Consider the following 13,144-nt stretch of genomic DNA (forward strand, 5'->3'; position numbering starts at 1 on the left):
CAACCTCGTTATTGTGTTGATATGCAGCATAATGGGGAATGGTACATGCAAGCAGAACACTGGTCTGTCTCCACAAATAAAACCATATATATGTTATAGCCCACCAGCCTCATGACCCTTCATATTTGTACTTATATAATGATATAACAGTTGGCTTTGTAGTTGTAGAGCACGGTATTATGGAAGCATTTTGTGCTTAAATCATTCTACATATGTCTGGCAATGAAATTTGGTTGCATGCTATTTCAAAAGCCGCTGAACTTGCAGCGTAAAAGTTGGTTAAAATACTCGTAGTTTTTTATTTTGCTTCGATTATTTATTCTAAAAATAGTCTACTTGTGCTCGACAAGTCCTCTTAATTAATGAGCAAGTTGAGAAGGCCTGGAGAGTGTTTACGTTCTAAATGGCTTGTCTTCAAAGTTGAAAGTAACTATTGTAGTTTTCAAGAAGTTCTTGTGCAGAAAGGAGGGAAAAACGTTGATTTGAAGCTCTTGAACCTGGCATTGGTTTTGTGCCATAAGTGAAAGGGGACAGGCTTGGATGGCCGTCCCTTGATCTTTATATTTGCCTCATCAATAGCACATTCAGGCCTTGGCAGTTTAACGAGAGGCCTTGCTGGTGACTGCTTGGAGCCCCTGGGGCTGTCACAAGTCTGGATCCTGTTACGGAGGGCGAGGGGTTCAGTGTAGCAGGGATGGAGGGGGGGGGCTGAGGTGGGGGTGACAGGGTGGGCTGGGGTCAGGCTTAGGGAGGAAGAAGAGGAAGGCTATACAAGGAGGAGGCGTTCACCGCTCACCGTGTTGCGCTGTTGTTGCTCACCCTGCGCTGTGCGGCTACGCGCACATCCCGTGCACGCTCTCCACACGTGCGCTCATCGACACGGATGGGTGCGCTTCGTAGGAAAATTGTCCTTCCCCATTCATCAGTGGTGGGAGGGGTGGGGGTCCACAGTCCAATCGCATAAGCAGACAACCTGAGGTTGGTACTTCGAGGGTTGGTTCAAACTGGCCCCTACATGTATCAGGTAACGGCCACAAAAAAAAACTGCACACAGGAGCTGCCCGCTTTACATACAAAGATAAATATTCCCCCAATAGCCTTCACAGACGGTTGCGGCAAGTGCTGTTAGCGAGCACCTATGAAGGCCTGAACAGCACACGAGGTGGTGCGTTGCCAGGACCATGCCTGGCTGCCTTTGTCTCCCTAGTTTACACACCGCACGAGGTAGCTATTTGAGACTGAGTGGACCTCGTCGAGGTCCAGGACCGGTTCAGATAATCGTCACTCGGGAATAGAACTCGGGTTGTCAGGTTCGTAGCGCAATGCGCTAACCGTTACGTTACCGCTCTCCACACACACGCACGCTGGCTCCGTGTTCTTATGCAGGTGTTTGATACATATGTTTGAGGTGCTGTGCAAGCACGTGTGTGTGTGTGGGAGGTGGTGGGTGGCGCAATGGATTCTGCACTGCGTCACTGATACCTTGACCTGAGTTTGATTCTCAGTCACGGCTAACAGTGGTGGTGAGTGGTATCTGAACAGGTTTGTGGGCCACTCCTAGTTCGACTGAGTTTGGGAGGCAGAGGAGGCAACGGTGTGGTGTTGACCCCACCACTCCCTCGTGTGCTATTGCAGCCCTAATAGGTGTTCACTCATACCACTTTCCCCAGAGGTCTTTGAAGGCTACATTTTAAGAGCATCCATACCACCTCGGTCTGTCCTTAATATCTCGCAAGTCTGAAATTGTCACATCACGTGGCCTCAAAGTGTACCTAGCACCTAGCCTGGTACAGCGCTGTGGTGATGTCACCGGCATTCAGTGGGGAATATTGGCTGTGTGTGTGGATATAGCGAAGGACGGATGGACAATATGAACAATGGCTAAGATTTAAGGATTGTTTTTTTCTTCTTCTGGATAATTGGAAGATGCCCCATAAAGTGTTAAGATGGGTAGATACTTGTGAAATATTTTTAGAATTCTGCATCTGAATTAAACATAACCTTTTAATTGTACATTTACACGTCATCTCTTGTTCCAATCAAACCGAGTGTGCCAAAACAAGCGGATATACCTCATGATACCTTATGGTAACTCATGCAGCAGTAGCAGAATTCCGCAGCAGCAAAACACCCATCATGTTTCTCTTAAGAATTTCCTGGTCATGTTTAATGTGATGCGTAATGTGAGGAATGATTAGCTCCCCGTGGATATTGTGCTAGACAGATATGTGTGCTGTAATTAGCACCCTCCGAGGAAGATACATGCGTCCCTCCGTGTGTGTGTGCTGCAGCACCTCACTCGAGCAGAATTATGAATGCAGCATTCACTGGCTGGGGACTCAATCCCCTGTATTCTCTTCACAGCGGTGTTTGAATTCATTTAATAAAATAATGCCCCTTGTTTATCCAGAAAGCCTCACTGAGTCACAAGACTCCTTTTATCCAAAAGCATCGCACGTATAAGAGGATACTACTAAAAACTACAGAGAGACTCATGGATCCACTTTGTCATGCTGCCATCTTGCTGACCACCTCTTAGTCCAGCAGATGAGCAGACGATGAGTGTCAGATAAACAGAAACTGATCTCTGCGCGGACCACCAACCCATATCTCCACCTCGCAGCCTTAAACATCGTCACTGTTTATATAGCAGCTATTACACAGCTGCAGGGGGCAAACGGGAACAACTAAGGCAGAAGAAGCACATTGGTGTGAAAAAGATAAAGAGTGCAACTCTGCAATCTGCTGGTTTCACGACGCTCTTGGTTTTCGGACCTCCGTGAGCAGCAGGAGTTGCAGAGAGCCTCTCCAGAGGGTTGCGTGTTGATAACCCGTAGCGTGTACCAGCCTTTGAGTCTAACTCGCCGGAACAGCATTGAGGAGCTAAGGTGTTTGGTTCGCGTCAAATGTGAGAGCGATGCAAGTTGTTACAACCGTTCCTGAGGCTGTTTCATTCCTTCTAACAATGCTACTCGATACATTTTGCCACGAATCGGACTGCTTGGAACCTGTAAAGTGGCGAGTGAAGTCTGAACCGGTTCTGCGACCCCCCCCGACCACCAGGCCCCCACTGACCACGCCCCCATGGCCGACTCGGTGTGGGGAGGTGTTCATCCAGCAGTGGATTGACAATGACCTGTAAATCATTGTTTTTAGTGCGTTACTTACCATTTTATCACCACCCCCCCCAAAATGTATCATTGTTTTTAGTGCGTTACTAGCCATTTTATCACCACCCCCCCCCCCCAAAATGTATAATTTTTTTAGTGCGTTACTTGTCATTTTATCACCCCCCCAAAATGTATCGTTTTTAGTGCGTTACTGGCCATTTTATCACCCCTCCCCCAAAATGTATCATTGTTTTTAGTGCGTTACTAGCCGTTTTATCAGCACCCCTCCCCAAAATGTATCATTGTTTTTAGTGCGTTACTGGCCATTTTATCATCACCCCCCCCCCCAAAATGTATCATTGTTTTTATTGCGTTACTAGCCATTTTATCACCACCCCCCCAAAATGTATCATTGTTTTTAGTGCGTTACTGGCCATTTTATCACCACCCCCCCAAAATGTATCATTGTTTTTAGTGCGTTACTGGCCACTTTATCACCACCCACCCCCCCAAATGTATCATTGTTTTTAGTGCGTTACTAGCCATTTTATCACCCCCCCCCCAAAAAAACTGTATCATTGTTTTTAGCGCGTTCCTGGCCATTTTATCACCACCCCCCCAAAATGTATCATTGTTTTTAGTGCGTTACTGGACACTTTATCACCACCTCCCCCCAAAATGTATCATTGCTTTTAGTGCGTTACTTGCCATTTTATCACCCCCCCAAAATGTATCATTGTTTTTAGTGCGTTACTAGCCATTTTATCACACCCCCCCCCAAAATGTATCATTGTTTTTAGTGCGTTATTTGCCATTTTATCACCCCCCCCCCTAAATGTATCATTGTTTTTAGTGCGTTACTGGCCACTTTATCACCCCCCCCCCAAAATGTATCATTGTTTTTAGTGCGTTACTTGCCATTTTATCACCCCCCCAAAATGTATCATTGTTTTTAGTGCGTTACTAGTCATTTTATCACCCCCCCCCCCATGTATCATTTCCTACTCTAATAATAAGAGCGCGTATTCAATTGGATAATTCTTACTTCGAGGTATTCGTGCAGTCGAGAATGTTTTGTTCACAGTACTCTACGTTGACATACTTTGGAATGTTTCATAGTTTCCTGCATTTGCTACAGTTAATAGAGCCTGAGTGTAATCTTACTTTGGCTAAAGATACATTGGTGACCCTACAGGGATATATTTAATTCATAGTCACACTCCATGCCCGGGGTATGTGAAAATTTACATTACTATCTGTAAACCGTTCTTACAGTGAACATTTTCCAAGAATGTGAATATATAAATACTGTATGTATAGGTTACAGACATCGTTACACAGAATAATAATCAATTCCCCATTGTATTTGATAAACACAGTGATAACAACGGTGGATTGTGCGTCTTCAGCACATGCATTAGTGTATACGCACTCAACGACAAACATGTATTCGTAATTAAACATAGCATATAGTTACACGCTTAATTGAGGGTATCTTGAGTTTGTATACAATGACTACGCACGGATAACTTATGAATGCATGTCTGGTAATGTGCAATTATTCAGCAAAGGAAGATCATTAGCAAACCATGAGCTGCGTTATTGTTTGCGGATTTTAGATTCCTGAGCTGTCTGCGATATCCGGGCCATGCAAGAGTTCCCCACTCCCTGGCATCGCGAGATTATGGAAGGCGTTCAAAAATAGCTCGAAAGAGGCATTCGAATGGAGGTGGGGACGGGGGGAGACGAGAAGGGAGATGGTGGAGAGAATTGAACCATTGTGCAGTCGTGCTGTTATTTTTGTTCTTACCAGCCATTGTTGGCTCGACATAATAGCCGCCATTGTGCTGCCAATCACTCAGTGCTGGTGTCGTCTTAGCTGGGTCGCCTCCCTGTGCACTTTGCCGTTTTCTCGCTTGGGGATTTGCATTCAGCGAATGCCAAACGCCGCGGTGAATCACGCGCGCGCGTGCGCGTCTGTGTCTCACGCGAACGCTGCGGGGACGTGCAAGTGGCAGATGCCACGCTCGCTAATAACAATCTTTCACGCGCGCAGCAATGACAGTGCCCGTGTTTCATAAGGCACGCGTGCACGGATGGCAGCACCCGTGCGTTCAAATGCACCGAAACGTCTCGTTTGAGGCGTCGCATCCAGTTTTCATTCAACCCGACCAGGGCATTATCACGCTGGCTCGTTGTAATTGTGGCCACGCGACAACGAAGGCGAGTTTTTTCTCGCCTTGAGATTTGCATAGCTTCCAAAACGACACAGGTAAACATGAACCCTTTCGTTGCCGCCTAAAGCGGGTGTTCGCGTTCGTTGAACTTTTGCCTCTCGGTTAAACGCCGTGTCTCCTGCGGCGGCACGATCGTCACGCGGGCCATTGACACGCGTGGCGATGAAATGGCCACAGCCGTTGGCAGCGGGTGCCAGCCTCTGGCCCTCCTGCAGGCGAGCTTTGTGCCACCGGCGGCCCCCATGAAGGGTCCCCCTCACAGAGGAGACCGCTTGCTATCGCGGGCAAATGAGATCTCAATGAGGCTGATGCTAGAATAGTAGCACTTTAGCTTACAGCCTTTGCCTGCAGAACCTTTCCTCTGTTGGCTACAGTGCACTGGATGGAGCTCGTGAGGCAATCTCTCTCTTCCTTTGGCTGCTTCACCCCCCACCACTGCCTGTGAGAGGCTGCTGGGTGAGCTGGGAGCAGTGGTCTCTTTAAGAAAACACCGCTTGTTTGTGCATGTGGCCATTTAGAATGTGGAGGATTTCACTCTGCTATTTTTGGACGGGCCAGCCCGAGTGAAGTCAGTCACTTACTCTTGGCTCTGGCTCAGTTATTGGATTGGCAGCGCAGGATTCTGAGTATAAAAAAACAGCGCCGTTGTCATCGTTAGGCAATTGAAGATGTGCTGTTGTTCAAATAATTTGGACGCGATCTTTTTCGGGCAGTTTTGAACAACCCGACACTTACAAATGTCATGAGTTTTAAATACATTTCAGTCATACGCGTGAAATTAACCGATACACGAGTTTGTATTATTATTTTGAATTAAATAAAATGCCTCAAGTCAAAACTGTCCTCGTCAGTCACGTATGGGGTGGGCAGTGTCCATGTCCATTTGTTTCCACTGGAGCCAGTGCTACAGAGTTCACATGCCTACTACAGTACGTAGGCATATACAGTGAATAAAAACAAATGCTCCAATGCTTTGTTCCTTGAAATAATAAAGTGCGGAAGTTTCTAAAGTTGCTACTTTTATATGTTTTTACACACGTTACATGTCTGCTCTGAGCCAAGATCCAGCAGTCCTGAGAGAATTTAACATTGTCCGAATTGCAACTCGACTATTCCACAATGCCTTCGTCTGTACCCCCTCAATTGCTATGAACTAACATAAATAGTTTTTACAGAATAGTGAGTTTTCTGCAATAGTGAAGTCAAAGTCTGTGCTTCTATGCTCAAATTAGCAATGAGTGATAGTCATCACTGTTGGTGCCTCTGAATCTGTGGTGATAATTCCACATTCCTATGACAGGAGCCAATCTCTTTTCTGGCGTTGCCCGGGCAAAAAAGAGACAGACACACATCGACTTACACACACACATGGACCTAAACGCACACACATATGGACTCAAACACACACACACATCGACTCAAACACACACACATCGACTTACACAGCAATCCCCGATGATGCCACAGCTAGAGCAATCTTCTCTCTGGCGAGCCTTAGCGAGGAGCAGTTTGAAAACAAAAAGTCTTCCCAGTACTGGCAGGTGCATCGAGGACAAAAAAAAGACTCGATTTGTAGTCTCAATGTGTTCCAAGATTTTCGTGTAGGCTTCTAGTTGTGCACCCATTAGCTTTGGTTAATTTTCCTAAATAAATTTACGAAGCTGTAAAGCATGATGGCCTATTTCACGTAGGATCTCTTGAGCAAGGGCATGAAGGTTGTCCCTGTAGGGTGTTGGTAGTCCCATAGACGTGAGGTCTTTTCCACCAATGGAGTGCAGTTTGTCCTCAAGAAGGATGAGCGTCTGGTTGAAGATGACATCAGAAAAGTTGACATTGAGATCCGTGGAGGATGTCCCCAGCAGGCCACAGCACAGACTGGCAGTACACCGTCGCAGCGTCATAAAAACACGGCTAAAAAAGGAAATATTTAGCAACCAAATAATGAAATATTAGTTTTTCCGCACACAAACATTATTATTGTAATATTTTGCCAACTTATTAGTTTCATAATAGGAAACAATGAACCTGAGTTCTTAGCGAAAGATTCAATAAAATTGTACTTACATTGCCGTGGAGAGGCCTAGTCCCGTGCAGAGCCCGCGGCCTCGCCTAGATTACCCAGCCGGAGGAGGTAACACATTGCCAGGCCGGAGGCTGGGCCGCTTCTCCCCACCCGTGCTGCAATAATGCTAAGTAAGCGCTATAATATTAATATCTACGGACTTTATATCAGTAACTGCACGCATTGGGGTTGGTTGTGGAGGACATTAGACTGTGAAGAATGAACCTCAGCGTTGTGTGTATATTTTTTAAGCATTGTTAACGCGAATAAAACAATTTAGTGATCGTGTGTGCGTTGCTAGGGGCAACTCCTGTCAGCGTTTCGCGCATGCGCAATTGCGTGCTTTGCCCCACGGCGGGCGGCAAAACTAAATAGAAAAATAAGAAAAATCGCCAAAAAACGCAATTTTAACTATTTTTAAGGCGAGTGACGGGAACACGGCGTAGTGCTTGCCCACCGCGGGGCTTACGGCGTGCTGCCTGGCAAAAATTTTTCGACCTAACACCCCACCGTTTGAGAGCGAAATCCCTCGCAAGCAGTCGTGCGCAGACAGACAGACGGACAGACACAGACAAAAAAATACGTTTATAGGTATGATATTAGCTGCTGCGCTTTTGTTCAGGTTGAATAAATTCGTATTGCAGGATAAATGTATTTTTTCTCCTTCCCTTGCGTTGCTCGGCTTTGGAATCATTCCCATTGTCGCTTGATGCAAGCTCTTATGACCTTCCTAACTTCCGAAATAATATTTGTTTATTCTGCACGATGCTACAATTTCCGATGACCAGGTCACCCAGAATGCTCCTGGTTATCGTCAGATCTAGTAAGCTAAGCAGTGTTGAGCCTGGATAGTGCTTGAATGGGCGACCACCATACACGCCAGGTTGTTGTCGGCTGCTGCGGGGATATGTGTATTGAGAGGAAACATCCAGTGTAGAGGCCGACCGAAATTCGGTTTCGGTGCCGAAAGTTGTCAAATTGCCTCTTTCTTTTACTTTCGGGTTACTTTTGGATTCCTGCAGTCCCGAAAGCTTCAAATTAAGAGTATTTTTTTTACTTTCGGTCTGGTTTCGGTTTCGGCCGAAACTGATATTGACGTTCGGTCGTCATTCGTCAACCGAAGATCTATTTTTAGAATATAATGCTAATGCTACGTCTATCACTGTCTATCGGCCGGTCAGTCGGCGCTAGGCAATCCTATGCGATAGGCTGCAAACACACGTACACACAAACACACGTACACACAACACACACAAACACACGTACACACAACACACACAAACACACGTACACACAACACACACAAACACACACATACACGTACACACACAAACACACGTACACACAAACACACGTACACACAACACACACAACACACACAAACACACGTACACACACACAAACACATACACGTCAGCAGCAGCAGCTTGGGAGCGAGGTTACAGCCACAACCATGGTCTGCTAATGTAGATACGACTGGTCAACAGACGGCAGCCTGTCTGGCTCAATGCGGAAAAACTGTTGTTTCTTAACTACAACATTAGTTTGTTTGGATATAATTACTAAGTAAGTAACACCTAAAGATTTGATATTTAGCGACTCTTACAGTGAGGGAAAAAAAGTATTTGATCCCCTGTTGATTTTGTACGTTTGCCCACTGACAAAAAAATGATCAGTCTAATTTTAATGGTATGTTTATTTGAACAGTGAGAGACAGAATAACAACAAAATCCAGAAAAACGCATGTCAAAAATGTTATAAATTGATTTGCATTTTAATGAGGGAAATAAGTATTTGACCCCTCTGCAAAACATGACTTAGTACTTGGTGGCAAAACCCTTGTTGGCAATCACAGAGGTCAGACGTTTCTTGTAGTTGGCCACCAGGTTTGCGCACATCTCAGGAGGAATTTTGTCCCACTCCTCTTTGCAGATCTTCTCCAAGTCATTAAGGTTTCGAGGCTGACGTTTGGCAACTCGAACCTTCAGCTCCCTCCACAGATTTTATATGGGATTAAGGTCTGGAGACTGGCTAGGCCACTCCAGGACCTTTATGTGCTTCTTCTTGAGCCTCTCCTTTGTTGCCTTGGCCGTGTGTTTTGGGTCATTGTCATGCTGGAATACCCATCCACGACCCATTTTCAATGCCCTGGCTGAGAGAAGGAGGTTCTCACCCAAGATTTGACGGTACATGGCCCCGTCCATTGTCCCTTTGATGCGGTGAAGTTGTCCTGTCCCCTTAGCAGAAAAACACCCCCAAAGCATAATGTTTCCACCTCCATGTTTGACGGTGGGGATGGTGTTCTTGGGGTCATAGGCAGCATTCCTCCTCCAAACACGGCGAGTTGAGTTGATGCCAAAGAGCTCCATTTTGGTCTCATCTGACCACAACACTTTCACCCAGTTGTCCTCTGAATCATTCAGATGTTCATTGGCAAACTTCAGACGGGCATGTATATGTGCTTTCTTGAGCAGGGGGACCTTGCGGGCGCTGCAGGATTTCAGTCCTTCATGGCGTAGTGTGTTACCAATTGTTTTCTTGGTGACTATGGTCCCAGCTGCCTTGAGATCATTGACAAGATCCTCCCGTGTAGTTCTGGGCTGATTCCTCACCGTTCTCATGATCATTGCAACTCCACGAGGTGAGATCTTGCATGAAGCCCCAGGCCGAGGGAGATTGACAGTTCTTTTGTGTTTCTTCCATTTGCGAATAATCGCACCAACTGTTGTCACCTTCTCACCAAGCTGCTTGGCAATGGTCTTGTAGCCCATTCCAGCCTTGTGTAGGTCTACAATCTTGTCCCTGACATCCTTGGAGAGCTCTTTGGTCTTGGCCATGGTGGAGAGTTTGGAATGTGATTGATTGATTGCTTCTGTGGACAGGTGTCTTTTATACAGTTAACAAGCTGAGATTAGGAGCACTCCCTTTTAAGAGTGTGCTCCTAATCTCAGCTCGTTACCTGTATAAAAGACACCTGGGAGCCAGAAATCTTTCTGATTGAGAGGGGGTCAAATACTTATTTCCCTCATTAAAATACAAATCAATTTATAACATTATTGACATGCGTTTTTCTGGATTTTGTTGTTGTTATTCTCTCTCTCACTGTTCAAATAAACCTACCATTAAAATTATAGACTGCTCATTTCTTTGTCAGTGGGCAAACGTACAAAATCAACAGGGGATAAAATACTTTTTTCCCTCACTGTACTGCAGGCTCTGAATGATTAGTTCTAGATTTATTTTTAATTAAAGTAGCATTGCATCATAACATATTTCATAAATATTGTGTTGGGTAACTTCGGTTATATACCTTTCTGTTTCGATCTCGGTCGAAAGTGCAGTTGAACTTTCGGTTTCGGCTTCGGTTTTCGGCCGAAAGTAAATTTTTAACTTTCGGTTTCTGGTTTCGGTTTCAGCCGAAACCAGAAATTCAGTTTCGGTCGTCCTCTAATCCAGTGCTGTACTTTTTATGCTCACGTTTATGCTGCCCAAGTATGGTCAAATAATCAAAATTGGGGACACACGTGTTATAATTAGTGGTCTGAAATGCTCGTTGCTTTGTATTATAGATATGTACTGTACCTCAGGAAAAGCAACGTTGTACAATATGACATTAAGTTTTGATATCCAATCAAGAGCTTTGGGAGATGCAGATTAAACATTGGAGGTTTAATCCAGGGAGTGAGTTCAGCGGAAAAGTGTCGACTGGATATTTTATTGCTTGAAGTACATCGCCGCATCAGAATGGTGGATTTTGAATGTGGCTGCATTCGTTGTCTGTTGGCAATGGCAAATAATCATGAGCCCTGTGTCGGTGCAGGATATGTAAGCCCAATATATTGTAACACATATTTTACATTGGCAATGGGTCGATTGGCCTAGAACTTACCGAAGCTGGGTTTTAAGTGACTATAATTTGCCCTCGTCTGAGTTGTACAATTAAGCCAGACTTAATTTCCCATGCATAAATTAAGCATCTACATCTGTGTGCATATTTTTCATGATAATAAAGTGTACCGTAAACAAGGTGAAGTGTTTTCCGAGAACCACAGCTTTGATATTAACGGATTTGATGTGCTTTGTTCTATTTCAGATTGGATTCTGGGACTGCATTAATTCCACGCTGCCTGGTGAGTTTTCTCTCGGAAATTAAAAAATATATATGATTAATTCATATGCAGCTATGCGAGAGGGCAATTAATTTCATCCGATGACCCTTGAAAGCGCTCAATGTAGTTCAGCTATTCTATTTTACATTTCACTCGACGTGATGAGAGCTTATTCAGGAAATGAATCTGACACTTTCTAAGAGATTGTCAAACAACAAGACAGTACAACCTGAAAACACATCGCAGAGCCGGCTATACAGCATCACCGTGAAAACCTAACGCAGTAGTAATTCACACTTCTCTGTATTCCCCCCCACCCTCACAGCCACAGCATACGAGCCCTGTCTCATGAAAAATAAACTTCAAATTAACGTAACGTTGTTAATTTGACACCTGTCAGCCCCCGGATTTCACAAACCAACGGACAGGTCGCTCTGGGTGGACGCGTGAGCGCGAGACCCAACGCGCTCATGCACAGTCCACACACCAGGAGCAGGGCTTAGGCAAAGCAGATGGGCAGGCGAAACTTCAAGTGCATGACACTACCCTGTGGGAATTAGCCATTGTGGTGGTTTATTTGTTGCTCAGTGTTTGTGACGGGATGCTACGTTTTGTGAAGCCAAGAATCCGGAAGAATTAGCCTCTTACAGTCTGGTGCTGCCACAGACGTTGCTGTGGGTGAGCGGCAGCTGATGCCTCCACATTTCAGGGCCCATTCGAAGTAGTAATTAAAGTTGCAGGAGCAGCACTTAGATGTGACAAGTATAGTATTAACATACAGTAGCACAAGCCACTGCAGTGATTGTAAACCACTCCTGGATTCTCCGACTTGGGGTTTGCTGTGTTAATTCAGTGTTGAAAAAATTATTCACTCAGCAAAAAATATTCGTGCAATCATTTAATAGACTTCGAACTGCCTTGCTGTTATTATTAGTAAGCAACGTACACACCGATGGGTCACCTCCTCTGAGAATGACCATTGAATTACATACGGCTGTTGTCAATAATTACCTCTACATGAATTAAAATAAATCGATGTCTCTGGCATCGATTGCTTCTGGATCATATATTTGGTGAAACTTTCCTTAATAATAAGTAAAATATTTCACTTTTTCGTGCGCTTATGGATTTTCTAAGCATCGTAAAATCAATATTGTACGTGAATGCTAAGTTGAATTGGTCTGACTTGAATTTTTTTGGAACGCACGCAGCTGCCACGGAAAAAAAAGCATTATTAGTTGCACTTTTTTCTTTCAAAAGGATGCCTTTTTAAAAAAAAAATTGGACACCTCCCTCCATCCCTCCCTCTCCAAACCTCTACGGAAAAATCTCGACCGAATTTTTTTTTTCATTTAGAACCCCCCAAAAAACTGTCCTTCAAGAAGAGAGTCCCATTCCTTGTATGCGGTACGCGAATGGGAATAATGAGAGCGTGCGCTCCTCGTGGCGCACGGGGCCAATTGGCGTGCATTAGTCACGCCGCGCGCGGCGCGCCACACAATCCCGTCGTCTCCTGCCGCCCGCTCCTGGCTGCCAGCCCCCGCCGGCCCCACACAAAGGGGAACAAATTGCAGTGGTTGGGTGGGAGCTGCGGTGGGGCGTGCGGGGGAGTGAGCGACGGCTGTG

General features: G+C 45.3%; 2 protein-coding genes across 5 annotated transcripts in view; one reads left to right on the forward strand and one right to left on the reverse strand.

Annotated features, from left to right (window-relative positions):
• Window positions 1-7,896, reverse strand: part of LOC116948081 (beta-crystallin A2) — a 46,088-nt gene extending 38,192 nt beyond the window's left edge. Inside the window, exons 1-2 of one of the 3 annotated variants that reach the window (XM_032964420.2) lie at window positions 7,412-7,896; window positions 6,790-7,149 (exon numbers count right to left, since the gene is read on the reverse strand). The gene's annotated coding sequence lies outside the window, so the exon portion shown is untranslated. Of the gene's footprint in view, window positions 1-6,789; window positions 7,259-7,411 lie in introns of all 3 variants that reach the window. The other 2 variants (XM_032964411.2, XM_076069524.1) reach the window with 2 other exon arrangements.
• RECK (reversion inducing cysteine rich protein with kazal motifs) overlaps window positions 1-13,144 on the forward strand; it is a 121,560-nt gene that overhangs the window by 21,185 nt on the left and 87,231 nt on the right. For both annotated transcript variants that reach the window (XM_032964382.2, XM_032964391.2), the window contains exon 4: window positions 11,503-11,539. In XM_032964382.2, coding sequence (XP_032820273.1) covers window positions 11,503-11,539 — 37 coding nt within the window. The remainder of the gene's footprint in view (window positions 1-11,502; window positions 11,540-13,144) is intronic.

This window comes from Petromyzon marinus, chromosome 2, assembly GCF_048934315.1.
Source record: "Petromyzon marinus isolate PM22_M1 ecotype Great Lakes invasive population chromosome 2, UKy_Petmar_22M1.pri1.0, whole genome shotgun sequence".
Lineage (NCBI taxonomy): Eukaryota > Metazoa > Chordata > Hyperoartia > Petromyzontiformes > Petromyzontidae > Petromyzon > Petromyzon marinus.